General features: G+C 36.9%; 1 protein-coding gene and 2 long non-coding RNA genes across 3 annotated transcripts; 1 reads left to right on the top strand and 2 right to left on the bottom strand.

Annotated features, from left to right (window-relative positions):
* The first annotated feature begins 1480 nt into the window (after positions 1-1480).
* Positions 1481-6385, top strand: LOC144349924 (uncharacterized). Its single transcript, XM_085493544.1, has 4 exons — positions 1481-1569; positions 1710-2124; positions 5811-5843; positions 5984-6385. Exons 2-4 carry the CDS (start codon positions 2026-2028, stop codon positions 6350-6352), a joined length of 501 nt encoding a protein of 166 aa, XP_085349670.1. The 5' UTR covers positions 1481-1569; positions 1710-2025; the 3' UTR covers positions 6353-6385.
* A 4869-nt stretch (positions 6386-11254) lies between these two features.
* Positions 11255-13184, bottom strand: LOC144349926 (uncharacterized). Its single transcript, XR_013420086.2, has 2 exons — positions 13030-13184; positions 11255-12194 (listed from the first exon to the last, which is right to left on the bottom strand). It is a non-coding gene; the product is annotated as an uncharacterized LOC144349926 (long non-coding RNA).
* A 2621-nt stretch (positions 13185-15805) lies between these two features.
* LOC144349929 (uncharacterized) lies at positions 15806-16243 on the bottom strand. Its single transcript, XR_013420090.2, has 2 exons — positions 16188-16243; positions 15806-16011 (listed from the first exon to the last, which is right to left on the bottom strand). It is a non-coding gene; the product is annotated as an uncharacterized LOC144349929 (long non-coding RNA).
* Positions 16244-22745: the final 6502 nt, after the last annotated feature.

Below are 22745 nucleotides of genomic sequence, written 5' to 3'. Positions count from 1 at the left end.
CCAACCTATAAGTGCAAATGGATATCGAGACACGTCATGAATTAAGTACCTACTGACCAAATGGATATTGATACTCATTTGGTGAATGGTGGTGGTAGTTCCAATCACTGAGCATTTGCACACGTGATTTAAACACATCGCTAACGATGTTTCAATGCAAAACACTAAATCGTAAATGTCTCGCAACGTGTTAATGCATAAGGCACATTTGTGTTCATGAGAATAACTAAAACAATTTTCTTTCAAATTATTTTATCACGAAGCAAGCACTCTCTAAAACTTATACTTGAAAAGGAAGTGACATTTTACAAGTTATGGGAAATTTATTAGCTGGTTTCCTTCCTATGGAAATGTTAATAATATGAGGAAAGACAACAAAACTGAATTTATGTCCTATTTATTTCAGTCATTCCTTAGAAAAAAGTCATGCCTTTTCACCACACCAAAATGGAACGGCAATGCAGCATTGAAGAAGACTCTTTTAGGTAGATGTCTACTTGTGCAATCTAATTAGAATACGAATTATGGTCATATGGTGTGATGGCAAACATATATATATAACAGATAATATTAACCGCTTAGAGTAGCCTCCATATTTTGCACTTACTGGTAAAAAACATATCATAATGTGGGAATTTGGGTCATACAAGCAAGTCACACAGTACAAAAGTTGGACCCCAATGCACACAATATGAGAATAGTCCTTCTTATCTGGTATATTTTCCCGCAACAGACACAGCTCTTAAATACCAAGGAACAGCATGTCCAAACCGGTAAATTACCAAATGCTGATGACATATACATGTATGTACAAAAACAAGTATAAACAAATCGAAGTCGGTCATTAGGTGCTAACCAGAAATCGAGAAAACAACCCAATGTAGCTCTATCATCCTGGGACCTGGGAGGTTGAATATTTGACACTAGCAGCAAACACTCAAGGGAGTGTAGATCTAATACAACTGGCGAAAGTAAAAGAGTTAATATATCAGATATCCTGCTACAATTTTCGGGGACAATCGCATTATCCATCCATTATCCATCCACTCCATCATGGCTATTCCAGAGCCTCCAACATAAAATAAATTTATATAATTCATGTATTCTAAGAACTTTGCCATGTCCAGTGTTACAGCAGCCAATTATTGTTTCATTTGAAGCGTTTACAAGATGGAACTTCATATCCTTGACGACGCTGGCAGTCATGTTTCTACAAAGATGAAGAAGAATCCTGCAATACCTGTTTTCCATCTGGGCAACTTTGACAATACAATCTATGGCGCACTTCTTTTTCTAGTTGCCAAGCATATATATCCTATAATTCTTGAATAACTAATTATTAATTCACATCATAAATCATTACATAGTATCGGGTGGTGACGTGATAGAACAAAGGTCACATGGGTTTGAATAAATTATGCCAGTCGTAGCATAATTGCTTTACTCTACTTGTTGGTTGGCTGCGCCATAATCGCATGTGACATGACACGCCCTCTGCGCTCGGTATAAATGTCTCTGCATGCAGAATTCCCGCTCGTGTGGAAACAACATTTTGACATCATCATCTTGGTAAGTAATATTTGTGTTTACTGTTATTAATTTGCACCCGAAACCATACTGAGTACTCTAAAACTATTCACATGTGTGGTTCCCGAGTGTCTGTACTATGTTTTATATGTTATTCAATTGCTGCATTTTTTTTCTTACAGTTATTGTTTACATACAACATGCAGAACTATCAATTCAGGAAATGCTTAGTCTGTGTAGCAAAGGAGCTGCATGACAGCGACGCTAAAAACATGAAATTTCTGTTGTTAAACACAACTACGGATGACTCTGAACACTGTGGTCAAGTTGGACTGAAAATAGACGATTTTAGGAACATTTCTGATGCGATAGATCTTTTTATGAAGATGGAAGAACTTAAACTTCTCTCTCCTGATAACACGCGTAATCTGGAAATGTTATTAAAAGACATTGGTCGCACAGATTTGTCAAGACAAGTTGAAGCCTATAGAGACTTACATGCTTGCGTATTTCCTGTCCCCGTCGTGGGTTCACTCAACACAAATAGCTAAACAACACAAGACATTAAAGAAAGAAAGAAAGAAGAGATATCATAGCCCCTACCGTTGGTATGTACCTTGTCGTGGTGGTAGGGCAACTAACCAGGCATCAATGTATGCAGGAGCATACATTCTGGCACTTCGTAGAAGTAGGTGACAGTGAAACAAAGATGTGGAATGGTTAGGCCAAACATGCCAGCAACGTAACGATATATCTAAATACTTGGCTGGGAAGAATAGCGCTTGGATAAACCATTCCAGGCATGCGTTCCTCTCAGCCGGGTAACCCTACCAATAGCATGTACCTTGACGTGGTGGTAGGGCAACTAATTGATCAGACATATATATGTTTAGCATTTTGAATCATAGCATATATAGGTGCAGAACTAGAAACTGATCAATTAGACCAAACATGCTACTGAATACAAAAGTCAATTCTAATAAATTAAATGAATAAATACACCCCCATCCTCATATATAGAACTGTTATATGCAACACCTATAGAAGCTATTAACCCTAATTAAATATTGGTGTTGCCAGAGATTAAATGTCGCGTGGAGCGGTGGTCGCAATGTATATCAATCTTATACATGGATAAGTTTAAGCTGTTATTCCTGAAATGTGTATTTAAAAAAACTCAAAGTCAATAGCGATTCAACTGATATATAACTGGAAACGTTCACAGTTTCCGAGTTCAAAACTAAATATTGGTCGAGTTGTACCATGGGTACTTGTGGTTCAGGCTAAATAGAGAAGTGAAAGAGACTGGCCAAAATTCATTCTTCACTAACGAATGCGACATTACAATTCTTGTTTTCGCCTGCAAACGTATCAAAAAACACAATGATTTGTTATAGGATTGCAGTGTGTCTCAGCTGGGCGACAAGAGAAATAGTTACCGAAGGCAACAAGGTCCACGGTTGGAAATCTAGTGTTATCAACCCGAACTACTGAAGTATTTCAGGTTTTGCGATAGCACGTGCGTGTTGGAATGTTATCAGATGCTGTTGTTTTTAGCACATTAGTCACAGATTCAATATGGCCTGGCACGGTGGCCACAGTTTGCATCACTCCGATGAATGATGCATATTAATGTTATTTGCGACTATAATGAGAATTTGAAAGGAACGGTATATATGTGTGTGCGTGTGTGTATGTAGGAGTTTGACCAGGTCTGGTTGACACGTGAACCATTGAGATATAGAAGCATGGTCATACAGCTCTATAATCTAGACTTCTCTATAACCTAGAGGGCAACATTAGATAAATACATACCATATTGAATTTAAGATTCACACATAGATGCCAAGAAATATAACAATAGTATGATAAAAACACATTTCGAAAACAAACATAAACGATGACATTGTATCATATTCGACTTGACAACCTCTGAGCTAATTGTAATCAGAACAATTAGGTCTTTAGCAGAAGACCGAACGATATCAATACAAGTCTCTTCATCCCGAAGTTTGACAAACGTAACATGGACATACTCCTAACTACACTGGAATTGTGCAAGTTACATGCATGACTAGTGCCCTCTTTAATGTGTTAATAGAAATAAAATTTGGCACTTCGTGTGAGCGACATGGTGGCACAAACAGCGAAGTTGCAATGCAAAACAATTGAAACATTAAGAAGGAATGCTTGGTGACATAGGTACTAATGTACAAAAGACCAGTCAGGTGGACCAAATAGTGGCTACCTCCAAGACTGTTTATGTGGGTACACTGTTCTGGGTCTGAGGGACAGTTGGCCGGGGGTTGAGAATATCTAGCCTTCATCCAATATTCTGTAGGTACAAGTCTTGACCATGTATAGTATGATACAGTAAACACGCGTTGTGATCCTAATGGACAAGTTATCGAGAGTACGCTAGCAGATTCCCTGACCACTGTTCAGCCTTGAAATATTGGAGATTTTGTTGAGACAAGAGCTCAGTCTCAGGCAAAAAAGAACCACACGTAACCATTGGCCGTACCAAAAATCAAAACTCATTGTATTGTGGTGAGCTTTGTGGTGTGGAGGAAATAGAGTAAATTTATTTCTAGTAAAATTAATGACTTTTTATTTGTCCCACTATTTTGTTGTTGTCGAATTTGATGTGCACATCGAGACAACAATACCATATGAGAAGATATTGAACTCGTTCGTTTATGTCAATGAGTTTAGAGAATGTTCCCTCCAACACAACAACGTGAAATTAAAATCACATTGCACACCTGCAATGTCGACGGCCAATTTGTGCAAAATTAGATTATATTTTAACTTTGGTAAGGCTTTGATTGGCATGGTGTCTAAAAGGTAACATATTACACTTGTATCAATGTACCCTAAAGTAATGACATTTGTGTCACTTCAGAACCTCGGTTAAAGAGAATTTGTGTCAGCCTGACAATTTTACGCGTGTTGGACAGCTTTGCAACAAAAAACATACACAATTCTAGGACGTTTTGCCAGCGACAAATTAGGTAATAATGAGTTCAAGCTCAGTAGATATTAAGATTGCGTTTTCAGGTTGCTAATCACAACGAGGTTTCCAACATATCCCAACTATTAAGAGACTTTTGGGGGGTTATAGCCGTTGGGATTGCCATGGCCATATATCAACGACCAGCTACATGAACTGGTAGGTTGGTGTTTTGGGTAAACGTACCAACTTCTTTCTTCAAGGTCACTTGACTGACTTCCTAAGATACAGGAATGTTATTGTTCACTCATTGGAGGTATTTGCTACGTTGGCAAATGATATTGCCAGTCAATGGTGAATTACACTATTGTTCCTAATGGTGATGTCATCAGCAGATACTTCAGATGAAAGTTGATATATTTATTTGGGTGGAAATATAAGTTATACAATATAAGTTATACAAGTTGGACCCCACTGCACACAAAATGAGAATAGTCCTTCTTATCTGGTATATTTTCCCGCAACAGACACAGCTCTTAAATACCAAGGAACAGCATGTCCAAACCGGTAAATTACCAAATGCTGATGACATATACATGTATGTACAAAAACAAGTATAAACAAATCGAAGTCGGTCATTAGGTGCTAACCAGAAATCGAGAAAACAACCCAATGTAGCTCTATCATCCTGGGACCTGGGAGGTTGAATATTTGACACTAGCAGCAAACACTCAAGGGAGTGTAGATCTAATACAACTGGCGAAAGTAAAAGAGTTAATATATCAGATATCCTGCTACAATTTTCGGGGACAATCGCATTATCCATCCATTATCCATCCACTCCATCATGGCTATTCCAGAGCCTCCAACATAAAATAAATTTATATAATTCATGTATTCTAAGAACTTTGCCATGTCCAGTGTTACAGCAGCCAATTATTGTTTCATTTGAAGCGTTTACAAGATGGAACTTCATATCCTTGACGACGCTGGCAGTCATGTTTCTACAAAGATGAAGAAGAATCCTGCAATACCTGTTTTCCATCTGGGCAACTTTGACAATACAATCTATGGCGCACTTCTTTTTCTAGTTGCCAAGCATATATATCCTATAATTCTTGAATAACTAATTATTAATTCACATCATAAATCATTACATAGTATCGGGTGGTGACGTGATAGAACAAAGGTCACATGGGTTTGAATAAATTATGCCAGTCGTAGCATAATTGCTTTACTCTACTTGTTGGTTGGCTGCGCCATAATCGCATGTGACATGACACGCCCTCTGCGCTCGGTATAAATGTCTCTGCATGCAGAATTCCCGCTCGTGTGGAAACAACATTTTGACATCATCATCTTGGTAAGTAATATTTGTGTTTACTGTTATTAATTTGCACCCGAAACCATACTGAGTACTCTAAAACTATTCACATGTGTGGTTCCCGAGTGTCTGTACTATGTTTTATATGTTATTCAATTGCTGCATTTTTTTTCTTACAGTTATTGTTTACATACAACATGCAGAACTATCAATTCAGGAAATGCTTAGTCTGTGTAGCAAAGGAGCTGCATGACAGCGACGCTAAAAACATGAAATTTCTGTTGTTAAACACAACTACGGATGACTCTGAACACTGTGGTCAAGTTGGACTGAAAATAGACGATTTTAGGAACATTTCTGATGCGATAGATCTTTTTATGAAGATGGAAGAACTTAAACTTCTCTCTCCTGATAACACGCGTAATCTGGAAATGTTATTAAAAGACATTGGTCGCACAGATTTGTCAAGACAAGTTGAAGCCTATAGAGACTTACATGCTTGCGTATTTCCTGTCCCCGTCGTGGGTTCACTCAACACAAATAGCTAAACAACACAAGACATTAAAGAAAGAAAGAAAGAAGAGATATCATAGCCCCTACCGTTGGTATGTACCTTGTCGTGGTGGTAGGGCAACTAACCAGGCATCAATGTATGCAGGAGCATACATTCTGGCACTTCGTAGAAGTAGGTGACAGTGAAACAAAGATGTGGAATGGTTAGGCCAAACATGCCAGCAACGTAACGATATATCTAAATACTTGGCTGGGAAGAATAGCGCTTGGATAAACCATTCCAGGCATGCGTTCCTCTCAGCCGGGTAACCCTACCAATAGCATGTACCTTGACGTGGTGGTAGGGCAACTAATTGATCAGACATATATATGTCTAGCATTTTGAATCATAGCATATATAGGTGCAGAACTAGAAACTGATCAATTAGACCAAACATGCTACTGAATACAAAAGTCAATTCTAATAAATTAAATGAATAAATACACCCCCATCCTCATATATAGAACTGTTATATGCAACACCTATAGAAGCTATTAACCCTAATTAAATATTGGTGTTGCCAGAGATTAAATGTCGCGTGGAGCGGTGGTCGCAATGTATATCAATCTTATACATGGATAAGTTTAAGCTGTTATTCCTGAAATGTGTAATTAAAAAAACTCAAAGTCAATAGCGATTCGACTGATATATAACTGGAAACGTTCACAGTTTCCGAGTTCAAAACTAAATATTGGTCGAGTTGTACCATGGGTACTTGTGGTTCAGGCTAAATAGAGAAGTGAAAGAGACTGGCCAAAATTCATTCTTCACTAACGAATGCGACATTACAATTCTTGTTTTCGCCTGCAAACGTATCAAAAAACACAATGATTTGTTATAGGATTGCAGTGTGTCTCAGCTGGGCGACAAGAGAAATAGTTACCGAAGGCAACAAGGTCCACGGTTGGAAATCTAGTGTTATCAACCCGAACTACTGAAGTATTTCAGGTTTTGCGATAGCACGTGCGTGTTGGAATGTTATCAGATGCTGTTGTTTTTAGCACATTAGTCACAGATTCAATATGGCCTGGCATGGTGGCCACAGTTTTCATCACTCCGATGAATGATGCATATTAATGTTATTTGCGACTATAATGAGAATTTGAAAGGAACGGTATATATGTGTGTGCGTGTGTGTATGTAGGAGTTTGACCAGGTCTGGTTGACACGTGAACCATTGAGATATAGAAGCATGGTCATACAGCTCTATAATCTAGACTTCTCTATAACCTAGAGGGCAACATTAGATAAATACATGCCATATTGAATTTAAGATTCACACATAGATGCCAAGAAATATAACAATAGTATGATAAAAACACATTTCGAAAACAAACATAAACGATGACATTGTATCATATTCGACTTGACAACCTCTGAGCTAATTGTAATCAGAACAATTAGGTCTTTAGCAGAAGACCGAACGATATCAATACAAGTCTCTTCATCCCGAAGTTTGACAAACGTAACATGGACATACTCCTAACTACACTGGAATTGTGCAAGTTACATGCATGACTAGTGCCCTCTTTAATGTGTTAATAGAAATAAAATTTGGCACTTCGTGTGAGCGACATGGTGGCACAAACAGCGAAGTTGCAATGCAAAACAATTGAAACATTAAGAAGGAATGCTTGGTGACATAGGTACTAATGTACAAAAGACCAGTCAGGTGGACCAAATAGTGGCTACCTCCAAGACTGTTTATGTGGGTACACTGTTCTGGGTCTGAGGGACAGTTGGCCGGGGGTTGAGAATATCTAGCCTTCATCCAATATTCTGTAGGTACAAGTCTTGACCATGTATAGTATGATACAGTAAACACGCGTTGTGATCCTAATGGACAAGTTATCGAGAGTACGCTAGCAGATTCCCTGACCACTGTTCAGCCTTGAAATATTGGAAATTTTGTTGAGACAAGAGCTCAGTCTCAGGCAAAAAAGAACCACACGTAACCATTGGCCGTACCAAAAATCAAAACTCATTGTATTGTGGTGAGCTTTGTGGTGTGGAGGAAATAGAGTAAATTTATTTCTAGTAAAATTAATGACTTTTTATTTGTCCCACTATTTTGTTGTTGTCGAATTTGATGTGCACATCGAGACAACAATACCATATGAGAAGATATTGAACTCGTTCGTTTATGTCAATGAGTTTAGAGAATGTTCCCTCCAACACAACAACGTGAAATTAAAATCACATTGCACACCTGCAATGTCGACGGCCAATTTGTGCAAAATTAGATTATATTTTAACTTTGGTAAGGCTTTGATTGGCATGGTGTCTAAAAGGTAACATATTACACTTGTATCAATGTACCCTAAAGTAATGACATTTGTGTCACTTCAGAACCTCGGTTAAAGAGAATTTGTGTCAGCCTGACAATTTTACGCGTGTTGGACAGCTTTGCAACAAAAAACATACACAATTCTAGGACGTTTTGCCAGCGACAAATTAGGTAATAATGAGTTCAAGCTCAGTAGATATTAAGATTGCGTTTTCAGGTTGCTAATCACAACGAGGTTTCCAACATATCCCAACTATTAAGAGACTTTTGGGGGGTTATAGCCGTTGGGATTGCCATGGCCATATATCAACGACCAGCTACATGAACTGGTAGGTTGGTGTTTTGGGTAAACGTACCAACTTCTTTCTTCAAGGTCACTTGACTGACTTCCTAAGATACAGGAATGTTATTGTTCACTCATTGGAGGTATTTGTTACGTTGGCAAATGATATTGCCAGTCAATGGTGAATTACACTATTGTTCCTAATGGTGATGTCATCAGCAGATACTTCAGATGAAAGTTGATATATTTATTTGGGTGGAAATATAAGTTATACAATGGCCGTTTTACTATCGCTGCTTTTTAATTAAAGGTCATGTCCCTGACCTCGAGTTACACTTTTCTCGAGTTACACTCAAATGTAATCGTAAGAAAATAGTCAAAGATAACAATCTTGAGAGAAATGTTGTTTCCTCATTCCAGCGTAGTCTTGGTAAGGTACATGTGTACTTTGATTGCCACTGACTGCATAAGTTGTAAATTGCGTCCAAACAAAGAAAACAGATTGTCAACTGGTTTAAACTGGTTTGTTATCATTATTAGCATAATTCAACGGTTCGTACCAGTCACGTGATATCAGTATGTACATTGTTATTATTTCCCCGGGCGGAGTATGGTAGGCATATGAGAGGAATTTGCGTACTGATGTCATGTTTTCTATAAATAGATGTAGGGGAAATACGCGTCCGACGATGATTGTAATTTATCGATTCTTCAGTGGAGCAAACATGGTGTGTAAGCACAACGCATGACTTTAACTATGCCACTATTACTGTTAAAACCTAATTTGTGTCTATGTTCATCTGAATATCTAGATGATAAAGAAGTGCATCTATGACTATAATATATGGATGAGTACTTTGTAACAATTTATTAGAAACGCCAGAGATTGGTTGCATTTAATGGAAAGCAGTGTAAGACTTGGCTAGACCCAGACGGCTGAATTTATTTATTATTTGTTCACCGCGAACTTTTCTTTTGATGCTTAACCACCCCTCCCGTGAATTGTATAACAACAATGCCTGTGTATGAGTAGCCCAGGTGTGACTCATAATATAATTTTATTTATTTTGTTCCCAGTCGATAGTTCTGACCGTTGGTCTCCTTATTTGCCATACCCCATTGTTTCGTGAAATGCAAAATGCTTGGGACTGTGATCATGACTTTGTCTTAGGAGTTTGGTCTAGTTTATCCGTTACGAGAAGACTTCGACTGAGCTATGGAAAGTTACATTATTATTTATATGTCAAATCGGTTTATATCTTAATCTCCCTACCACCACGTCTAGATACATGCTATCGGTAGGGATACCTGGCTGAAATCCCGGTTGTCGGAGTAAATTGTTTGAACTCTGGTCCCCGCTGCCCAGATATTGATATGTTTAGCCTAACCATTCCACAGCTTTTCGATTCACCGTGGTCGTCTATGTATTCATGAATGCAAAGCCTTATTATATAGGAATCACATGATGTTATTGTGGAGAGACCGTTGCTACGTTGGCAATTGTCCAAATGGTGGTGCCACTCAATTCGTGAATTACACTATTGTTCTTAATGGTGATGTCATTGACAGTTCTTTCGGGTGGTAGATAATTTATATATATATATATATATATATTTCGTTGGCAAAATGCGATTTATTTAACTGTGTATATATTTAGGGGACTATAATTGAATAATTTATCAGATAATAAACTGGTTTAAACTGGTTTATTATTAGCATAATTCAACGGTTCGTACCAGTCACGTGATATTAGTATGTACGTTGTTATTACCGTATTTCCCCGGGCGGAGTATGGTAGGCTTATCAGAGGAATTTGCGTACTGATCTCATGTTTTCTATAAATAGATGTAGGGAAAAAACGCGTTCGACGATGATTGTAATTTATCGATTCTTCAGTGAAGCAAACATGGTGCGTATGCACAACGCATGACTTTAACTATGCCACTATTACTGTTAAAACCTAATTTGTGTCTATGTTCATCTGAATATCTAGACGGAGTAGCAATAATTGTATCTATAAGTATCACATATGGATGCATTCTCCTTCGCAGAAACTATGAATCTTTCATCACTGAGCTAGGTAGTCGCCAAGGAATGTCCCTACTTTGTGAAAATTCACTAGTAACGTCAAAAACTGAAATTTAATGGAGAGTAGTTGCGTTTGGACACTATAAGCCGTAGTATTGTGCGGCACTTGGTTGGACACGGGCGACTGTATTTAGCTTTAACACTTGTGCATTATTCTATTTTGGGTTTTGTGTATTCATTCATTGTGTATATTTCTCTTGTGTAGAAATCATTCTAGTCCAATGAATGTAGCTAGAAGATTTTATTGGTGAAAAAATGGATTTAATCATTTTTTGCCATTATGACTTCTCCATTCAAATTTGAAAGACAATACTCTGAATTGTAAGTATGGCTATGTATTAGCATGTTTAGTCTAGTTGATCCGTTACCAGAAGACTTTGTCTGGGCTATAGAAAGTTACTTTATTACTTTTATTTCGTATCGTTTTATGTCTTTTGAAAACGGATCAATTAGTTGCCCTACCACCACGTCAAGGTACATGCTATTGGTAGGGTTACCCGGCTGAGCAGACCGACCTACTTGAATTGTACTTCTATAGGTTGATGGCGACCGCAAAATTTGGTGCTTCTATGCTCAGCTAGGTGGGAGAAAATACATTCTTTCAGTGTTGTAGTCAGTTTGAAATCCAGGTCCTGAGTATTCCGGCTTGGCCAGACGACCATTTTTCTTACCGTTCTCCCTTATAGAACAAGTATGAGTTTTTATTTGTTTCGCTGTTATGCTTTTATGAATGTTTTTCATTTAGGAATGTTTCTCGTTTTGTTTTTTTAATTTGTTTGAACAATTGCCGTTATTGTCTGATGCAGTTTAAGGTTGAACATATTCATTATTCCTCCTTCTCGGTCCTTTTACCTTTCTCCGACTCCCTGTTTTATTACTTAGTAAGGAATACGACTGGCTAAATCAGGACGACCAACTTCGTTCAGCAATGCCCGTAATGTCGAGAGATTGTTTGCCGAAAGCAGAGACAGTTTCTCCATTTTTTGAAACAAGTGAGCACTGTCCTGGATGTTTTGATAATCGGCACGACTCAGTCCGCCGTATTCTTGCTTTGTGTCTCCGTCATCTGGGGGATTCAGTAGAAGGAATTTCATCCGTTTAAGGTCACGTGCGCTCATATCACGTGATAACGTAACGAGAAACATGTCGTAGTCTAGTTGGACCATGATTCAAAAAGGACTGCGAAAAAAAATGAGAGAATTAATTTAATTATGAACCACCATGGAATCTCTGATATACCGATTAGCGAGCGTCAATGTGTCTACCATCGTTGTGAAGGCATCATTATAGCACTGTATTGTGGGATATATTAGTAAGGCCAGACTTTTTTTATTCCTTGTTTCTCAAGTTTTTATAAGGCAAATGTTTTGAGGAGGGCGGAAAAAAATAACATTAATTTCTTTTTTTCCATTAGATTCGTGTGATTCTCAAAGTATTGTAAGTGAAATCATTGCTCGGAGAGAAGAAATAAAATAAAATGTTATTCTATGTATAATCTTGTTTATCATCTGCGCGAGACTTCGGTACTTTGATCATGATACTCCCACGAAAATGCAACTTGGATTTGTTATGCGGCAGGCGGAAAAAAAATGAAGATAAAAATATTTTTTTTAGTAATTTTTTGCACTTACAATTCGGCGGGCGCGAGAAATTACGCTGAAATAAAATTTTATTTATTTTTAATTTTCGGCTCCAGTTTATTCGGCGGGTTCGCGAAACAAGGGATAAGAAAAGTCTGGCCAAAGGCTTAAGCGTCCCCTGTTTCCCCCTCTAAATCCGCCACTGTAGTGAACCTCGTACTCGTTGTGTGCTACCCTCAATAAATCTAAATTATTAGCATTTGAGTGATATTTTTCGGGATAGATTAAATTTTCCTAGGTACTGGCACGATATAAAAGAAGGCATAATTACCCAAAATACGTGAGGGACAACATATCGTACAATGCAAGCAGGGTCTCGAATAGGGTCGACGATGTGAAATATTATTGGCCGGCCAACAACAGCGAAAACTCACCTATATTTTGCAGAAGTTCAATGCCGACTCTTCACTAGATAACGACAGCGAGACGGGAAAAACGTACACTGAATTTTCCTGTCGTACCACGTCAACTTAAATACCCTGACAATTCTCACGTCAGCAAACGGGTTTTTTCCAGACATGAGTCATCGTCATGCGATTCGTTTATGACGACACACCTTCCTGTTGATTGGCTGACCTGTTTTTGAGTCCGCTCTCTAACACTAGGTGGCTCACGACTCTACTGCAACACGATTGTGCAATGTTATTTCAAGGTTAAACCACTATTATACATTGTATCGCGATATCAGTAAAGATCGGCTTCTTATCGTCGAATTTAAAAACTGATATATGACCTAAGGGTTGTTTTGTTCTGAACACACGTCGTATTTAATACTTACAGACCGTGACAGTACGTACATGAAATGAGAATAAGCTTTATCGTTAACGTATGTCTTGCTACGTTTCTGCTGTGCACGGTATTCACATTCTAAATCTAAATAATTTCGCGATTTTAAGAATATTTATATATTATTCAAACAGAAACGAGATGTTTCTATTGGCCGACGGATTTTTTTTAAATCACGCCATTGTGCTGCGTCCGTTGATTGGCTGGTTGGATTCAATGGAATTCGAAATTTACAAACATTCATAACAATATCAGGGTAATGAATTGTTTTTTTTTGTCGTGATAGGATACGGTTATATTCACGTATGAAATTACAAATAATATAACCTAACAGCTAAAATATAAACACAATGACGTAATATGTATCAGTTAAATATCTTTATCCTTTGAGTATGCTTTTGTTTTTAAACAAAAACTTCATTTTGTGGAAATTGGTCAAAAAATAGCAATTCATACATATTAGGCCTAGCGTAAACATTTTTCTGGTTATCGCGCATCATTTTAAACTATACTCAGGTGTACAATGTCTTTTTTCTAGGTTTTTGTGAGAATTTTCGAATAAATCATAGACAATTGAGAGGGTCTCCTCAAGGTTTCATGAATAAAAACAAATAATATAACGAAATAACAAAAATCCATTTTTTCACAAAAGTATAAATCAAATTGTTATGCCAGTTTTAAAATGAAGGGCGAGTGAGTACGATTTCAACTATAGCAGAGTCACTCCTGGCCATCCTTTTAAATTGTTAAATTGAATCATTTGATTGGGCGCGCCAAAGAGATGATGATTGACCAGACCATATTTTACTCTGGGTTCACTTGAGTTTGTCCAGTTCACGCCATATCAGGTTAAGGAGCATTGTAGGTAATATACAAATGATACAGACGTGCGTCAATCGACGTCGCGGAGATTGTGACTCGCTACTACGCTACGTATTTTCAAATATTTTCGGGATTGATGGTGAATAATATGCACCCATTAAAAAAATACATCATTTGTATACTTTGTACTCGGGTGATATCGGAATGACAATACCACCAGTGTGTGCTATTTTTTTGTATTTTTTGTTGTTGGTTATCTACGGAAAGTCGCCCATACAATGCACACTATATTAATTATATATGTATTATATAAGTTAAAAAATGTCTTGTTTAGTGTTATGTGTTGGAGGGGACTTTAATCAAAATCAAGCATTGAATCTGGGTATTTTCTTCAGTTGATTATTTTTGTTATGGTAGCATGTTTAGTCTAATTGATCAGCTCCCGACATGATCCAAAGTTGTACTTTTCAATGTCTAAGTGTTGATCAATTAGTTGCCCTACCACCACGTCAAGGTACATGCTGTTGGTAGGGAATGTTAGTGTTGTTGTGTGGTTAAACGTGTATGTGTGTTAGTATGTACACAATGAAATCCAGTCTAGAGGTAAGCTTGGATCCGGCAATTTACTTCGTTTATAGAGCACTGTACAAACCAAAGTAAGCAAGTTGCCGGACCCCTGCTGAAAGACACATTTTATAAGTGAAGATGCCGCATTTTTTGCTCCGTACATCAACCGGGTCGATTATATAATTGAAATGCCAAAGAAAAGTGAAAGACTGGATTCCATTTTTCAACTTCCAAACCTTAAGGCCTTTTATCAGCCATGTTTTTATGCCTTACGTACAAATATATCTTTGAGCAGCCTCGTTCCGATAAGTATGGAAAGAATTTTTCAGCTCAAGTACTGGCGATATGGCTAGAATAATTAAATCCTCCATTTATAGTTCAATCACAAATTAAATAAAACATACAATTCACAATACTAGCATACTCAGGTGTACAATGTTTGTTTTCAGCAACTTTAATGTTGCGTCTTCTTCATATGTGCATCTTCACATCCAAATTAAGTTTGGAGTTGTTGGTCAGAATATAAAATAAACTACGAGTGTGGTAATACGAAACTTAGACATTAATTACTGTGGCCGTATCGCCAGTTCTTACATGTCTGGGTCATAGAACGAGGCTACTCCAAAGTACAGCAACAAGGTCGGACTTTGTTCGACCTACTAAATATTAATGTTAACGCAATCTAGTGTATCAATCATGGTATCATTTGAAAATCGGGCGGGCCCGGGGTTGCGGGAAAAAGATAAAACAATGAATTTTTTGAACGAATAGTCAAAATAGGAATTTGAGAAAATAGGAATACAAAAAATTGTTATCAGAGATATGAGTATGTGAAAACAATCTATCGCCTTCAGAGCAACCGCCATCATATTTCGATAACTCATTAAATATACACAATGCAAATATGTGATACGGTACTGCGTATCGCCTTCTACCGCCCACAGTTAAAGGTTTTGAGTTGACACGTATACTTACTACAACATATTTATCTATCGTCGTTTCAGACGATTGTTCTTGGAGTTAGTGATCATGTTTATATCACTGAACAATTAAGTCGCGGAGTTCTGAGTCACGATTCAGCCAGGTCTAAACTGTGCGTCTATCAGTTCTTGTATGCATTGAGGCGTACAGTTTACGTCGGGCAAAAGGAGCCACCTTTGTGCTGGTTGCATTTTAGGTAGCTGTTGACAAAAAATGATTAACATGAGTATGCGTACATAGCCCAATTAGTGACGTTGGTAATTAATAAACAATACATTGCTCGATTCGACTCAAAATGATTCTTTACCACGAACCACATACTTTCGTACAAAAATATTGCATTTTTGTCGAAGTGCGACACAGAGGGTATACTTACTGACGATCTCATCATGATGGCTTGAGTTTAAATGACGACGATGGCTCGCACGAATTGACGTTATCAACGTACACATAGCTACGGCAGCTGTCTTTTCATTGGCTGTGGCCTGCACGATTTGCATATTTGTTCAATGCGAGAGCCGGGTACTAGTAAATAGTAAAAAAACGAATACGTCGAAAGTGCAGGTGTAGTTGTTAGTTTAATCAGATGGCGCTGTTTACAATTCAGTTTTACAGTTCAGCGCAGAGTTCCCAGTTAGCCCGACGTATGACTCATTGTTGTTGCCTGTTATGCTTCGTAACACACCTCAGCCTGATTGTGAAAAAAACTGTGGTATTAATTCAGCAATATATATGTTAGTATATTAGTAGTTTTCATGTATTTCATTCAGGGTTTCACACTGTAATACTTTTAATTCGCGCGCTTCGGTGACAGAGCGAGTCTTTGACGTATACTCGCTGGTTCCCGGCGTCTCTTGCGAAAGGCAAGTAAGACGCAGGCCATTGACAATGCAGGTCGGTGACCAATCTCCCAGACAGGGTTCTATTTCTATGAATATATCTCTGCCATCACACGATCTTATGCTTGTCGTTGATTGGCCGATGCGTTACAGTGGCACTACTTTCAAAGACAAAACATTGCTATGCAGGCCTTCGATTTTCGAGCCCGACGAAAGCGTACGCGTTGTTTGTAGATTCTGGCTGTTTTCAAAATTAGAAGCTATTTTTTTTTTACTTTCCGTAACACAAACGGTGTGATAGTAGGATGATTTAGCCGCCAATACCCCTAAATGCTTTCTTTTCTTTATATTTCTTTGCCTGGCAATGTACAGTTTGATAAACCGAGTAACACCTTAGTAACGGTTATTCCGCGATGAAATTATTGACAGTGCGTTTACGAACAAATCAAAGGTTACAGCATGAATGCATACAAGGCAAACATCAAAATTGCCAGACCGAACTCACAAATCTGCGAGCAGACCGACGCCACCATTTCAAGAATTAAATCTCAGCTTTCTGGACAAAGACAGCTGGACAAGAAAACTGGACAATGAGATTTCTGTTCAAGGATGAATGTTATTAACTAGTAACAAATGACTGTGATTTCCTTATAGCATTGAACCTTAATTTGGCGGCTGTCTTAGATTTAATAATTGGCAAGGAGTTTTTTATTTACAGTTATTCTCAATAAAATGTAACATTCAATATTGTGTGCGTATTGTCTCTAAATTAGTTTGTGAGCTTTTGTATTTAAATAAACCTTTGTTTTTAGATGAATCACTAAAAGTGATATTTCAGAATAACAATTTTATTTACTAACATTGAAATAAATACACATCACATGTAAACATCAAGTCTCGACGATCTCTTGTGCTTTCCTTGTGTTATTGGACGTTTTGTATTTAAATGAATGATTGTTGAATGTTTTAAAGAGGGCTTCGTACTTGAAAATGGAGGCTGAATGGTACTTTGCTTGGGGAACTAGCTGGTAATTAAAAGCTGTGGAGACTGGTACTTGAAAGTAGTGAAAACTGGCTTATGGGTGATTGAAAGCTGTGGGGACTGGCTAGTATTTGAAAATAGTGGAGACTGCAGGCTAGATATGCTGGACGGATGGCACTGTGGGAGACTCTGGTCACTCAATTGACGATGACAATTCATTTGTATTCATTGTCTTGTTCCGGTGATTCTGCAGTTGAATCGGATGTTATTGGATATATGCAAATAAGAGTTGAACTAAAAAAGATAATTAATTACATCATTGACAATAGAATTTGCGAGAGTAATTATTCATTCACATTCATTATATTGCGCATAGAAAGTCATTCCTGTATAAGTAATTACTTACAAACTAAAGTAAAGGGAAAACATACCTAGATCCGATTCACTCATTGCTAAGCCATAATCGAAGAGAGGGTGCAAAGCTTTGGGGATATACACTGCCTGGGTAGTTTCTACAATCCCGGCACTAGCAGTAACTAGATTATCTATTGAATTATGAATAAAATTATGAATAAAATTCAAGTATTAATAGCAGAGTGTCATAATGAGCTGACCGTAACATGTTCTAAAACAGATTAAAAATATATATAAAGCAGATGAAAAGTTGATGTGTTTGCTAATTGAACTAAGTCATTGTCATATCGACCCCGCAGTTAAATTTAAAAAAAAATAAGTAAAAGTGTGTGAAAAGTTCTTTATATTAGCAGATTATACCACTATCAATATGTAAAATGATGAACAAACTGCTTACAAAGTTGTGGAAAGCGATTGCAAAAATAACAGATTTACGTGAAAATGTGTCCTGAAAAATTTCGAAAAAGTGAAAAAAAAATGTCGTAAATGGCCGTTTATTATCGTACTGACTCCTAAATCATGTATAGGTCATAGGTCAACTTACGAAAGACACAAATTCGGACAAAATTCAAATGACTCTCATAGCCGAGTGGTCAGGAGATCGACCCATCGCAAAACTCAAGATCAATTAGGCGTGGCTAGTACTTGCATGAGAGACTACCTGGTGAAGTATTTTTTTTTGTTGCTTTCGTCACACACATGCAAAAGACATAATTTTTGTGTGTGTATTTGTGGATTATTGCCCTGTCACATTTTTAGAGCAGAAAGTCGTGCTGATTAGTTTGATTTTTAAGTGTATAGAATATTTATAAAATTTGCACGTATTTTCAATGAACAAATAATTTTTGCGGTCGGCTATAATGGATGTAAGTAATTAAAACAGCGTGCAAAGTTGTGCAAAGTGAGTGCAAAGTTGGTAGATTTGCGTTTATATTTGAACTAAGTTGTTGTCATATCTATACATAAAGTTATAAAGTAGAAGAAAAATGAATGTCCAAGTGACATATATTATCACCTTGTCACTTATGAAATTTACTTCAGCCTAGAACGTAGCTAATTTTTCTAAATATAAACAAATTTATTCAGCAAAACTGTCTAGAAAACACTTAGTTAACAAAAGATGTGTTTCTTGACAAATCAACATGTTATTCGAAAACCAATCACCCAAACGCAATAGGAGACGCAAATGATGTCCTTGGCGTTTGATGTAAGATTCTCTAGTTAGGAAAGTGTTACGTATTACATGTACAAAGGCCTGTACGTAGATTACTGTTTCACTGTTGGGATAAGTTAATACGCCATTTCTAGAAATGCATTACAAATGAGAAAGAAAGCTAAATATGTCATTTAGATAGAATCACCAACTATTAAATTATTAACAATCGGTATCCATGGTAACATGTTTTGTATCTTGCGTTTTATGTATAGTAATGTTAAGTCTTGTGTCAAATCTGAATCGAATCTTTCAAGTTCCTTTGAATGTCCGATAGGGGTCAGACAAGGATGTATGTTGAGCCCTATTTTATTTAGTTTCTTTATTGAAGAATTAAATTTGATGTTGGTTAACTCGGGAAATTTGGGGATTCAACTAACACAGGACATTTATAATCTGTTCGCTTTACTTTATGCAGATGATGTAGCCATTTTTAGTGACTCAATTCCAAACCTGCAGAATTTGATTAATATTTTATCGCAATTTTGTAGCAAGTGGTGTATGAAAGTTAATTAACAAAAAACAAAAGTTATGGTTTTCCGCAAAGGCGGTCACGCTTCACGAAACGAGAAGTGGTACCTTGAGGGATGCGAGTTAGAAGTTGTCTCTTATTATAAGTATTTAGGTCTCGTGCTTTCTTCCAGGAACATTTGGTCTAAAGCAGTTTCTACTTTAGAGGACCAGGCTGGGAAAACGCTTAGGATTCTTTCATCGGTATCTGTTAAACTTAATGGGGTTCATTTTGACACCCATTTCAAATTATTTGATTCAATTATATCTCCTATTCTGTGTTACGGATCTGAAATATGGGGATATCAATACTACGACCAAATTGAAGTACATAGGAAATGGTGCTGGAGGCTTCTTGGGCTCCCTCAAGGTACTGCCAAAGAAGCTATAGTTGGAGAATGTGGGCGACTTCCAATCTTCGTTTCCACACTTAAACGTTGTATTAAGTATTGGCTTAGAATCTTAGAACTCTCCCGACGAGAATTCCCAGGCATGCCTATTCAATGTTGCGTAATCTCAGTGACCTAGGTAGAAATAACTGGGTGATGGCAATTAAACACATTTTGTACTCATACTCAAGAAGTAGGTAGCAAGGACGTTTTTTTTTTCTGAATTTGTACTGCGAGTCTCCGACACGCAGAGACTGCTTTGGAAGGCAAATGCGTCCTTGAAACCTAAATTACGTAATTACATTGAGTTCAAGAGTACCTTACAACCGGAGAAATATTTATCTTTAAGGTGCAATCTGAAACTCGTCCGCATTTTTGCCTGTTTTCGTTGTGGGGTTTTACCGCTTAGAATTGAAGAAGGTAGGCGCGAAGGTTTGCCTTCAACGGAAAGATTCTGTAAAGTATGTCGTGCTAATTTTGTTGAGGATGAATATCATTTTCTGTTGATTTGCCCAGCCTATAACACATTAAGACGAGAGTTAATCCCCCAACATTTTTCATTCCAACCAACCATAGATAAATTTCAAAGGCTTGTTCAAGCAACAAATGGTGTTATTCTACAAAATATTTGTGTGTTTGTGTTCAGAGCATTTGAAGTTAGGAAACAATTGTTAACAAATTAATTATTATTTAATTCCATGTGATCAATAACCTAGAATATTATCATATTCTACTTGTACCCGTTACATTTTAAGCATTGGTTTGATATGTTTGTATATGGGCCGATGGCCTAGGAAAGCAATAAATACTTATTATTATTACCACTACCTAAACTTCTTATTTATGGAATCAACGTGATGTGTTATTACAAAATGATTTTTTTATTGATTCAAATTTCAGGGTCAAATGAAGTGTACGTTATTAGTTATTACTCAAACGGTCTGTTGATATAATATAATACGTTATGCTCTATAAATACGACAAATATCATAAAGTTATATTTTGGTTATCCAACATTGTATCGCGTATGACAAATGCGTGTTACTACTCTGCTCCGGAAACCAGCGTTAACTAATGGGAACAGATTAGGTGCGTTATTGTTACTCTATAAGGTTTAAAAATGGAACATAAATACGTAACGCATGTATTCAGATTTATATAACGAGAACACGACAAAAAATATGTGAAAGAACAACACCGCCACTCTTGCTGTTAGCTATTAAGAACAATATACGTGGATGAAAAAAAAAATATGATACCCTACAAGTATAATGTTGACAAATAGCAAATATATGGTATTTAATTGTATAAAAGGATAACACTACGACAAATCCGCAAAAAAAACAACAACAATATCGTTTAGTCAGCCTGAGGCATGGGCGCAAAATGTTTAGCGGGAACTAAAATGTATGTTATCATGATAGTGTACATGAGGATAGAATAGAGAAATTAACTTGTTCTTAACGTCTGTCATATAATGAAGCTATCCAAATAAAGCAATAACCGCCAAAAACGATACGGGTTTGGTATGGGTTGTAGAATAATCTTGTGGTTACAACAGTCATGTGTGTGATATGCTTAAGTCACTTTTCTAGAATAGTTGTGACAATACTCACTAATTTATAAGCCCGCGTGTGTCTGTACGGTAGCAGTAGTCAGTTACACATTCGAGTTAGTCACTGACTGTACGTTAGAAATGATATGGTGCATTTCAGTAACGTAATATACAAGATCATCGATCGTGATGATTTTCGAATAAACGTCTAAGAAATAACTTGTTTTACACTCTATTGTCAATTGATTTTGAAATCTTTTATTATGCATAATTTAACCCACGGGAGTAAAACGTATTATGAGTGCTATTGACTGACTTGTTTATTTTATATGTATCCATTAGTTACTTTTATTCTGTTAAGTATGGTTTTCTGTGCATGAATGCTCACTATGATAATGAGATTAATTTACGGTTGATGTAGTATAAACAAAGCAAAGCAAAGCACTTTCTACGAATATTGCAAAGCAGGCGAAACAACTCTTCTTTAGACGTGTCGGCCCATCATTTGACAAGAATGTACGGAATGGAACAGGTGTCAAAGCGAAACTACTAACATAATTGTTCCTAATTGGATGCCCGCCATGAGTCGAAGCACATATACAAGGCTGGATTTAATACGTCAAATACAATGCCAACAATCAATCTGATCTCTGATTGGTCTGACTGTTAGATACTAGGGTTGGGTATTCAATATTCGGTATCACTCGTCCATTCAATTTCTTTAATTTTTATTTATGGTTTTGGGGTTTAGAAAAATACGTTATTGTCACACCTATGTTGTGTCATGACGGTTCTTGTAATGACATTTGACAATTGAATGATTCAAATAGATAGTAAGAAAGTTGTAGAATGAGTAATTTACCGTAAACCAAACACAGCTGTGCATAAAGTTTTGAAATATGTCTCGATAATTTTTCAAAATAGAAAAAAAAAACGCTGTATTTTTTTTATTTCATCGAAATGGGTACAATCGAATTATTTAATTATTTCATTCCTTCTAAAAAACAATCTGTCTTCCTAATTCATAACTAA

Source organism: Saccoglossus kowalevskii, chromosome 19, assembly GCF_978046115.1.
Source record: "Saccoglossus kowalevskii chromosome 19, keSacKowa6.1, whole genome shotgun sequence".
NCBI lineage: Eukaryota > Metazoa > Hemichordata > Enteropneusta > Harrimaniidae > Saccoglossus > Saccoglossus kowalevskii.
The sequence above is the reverse complement of the archived record's forward strand: the minus strand, read 5'-3'. Positions and strand labels throughout refer to the sequence as shown.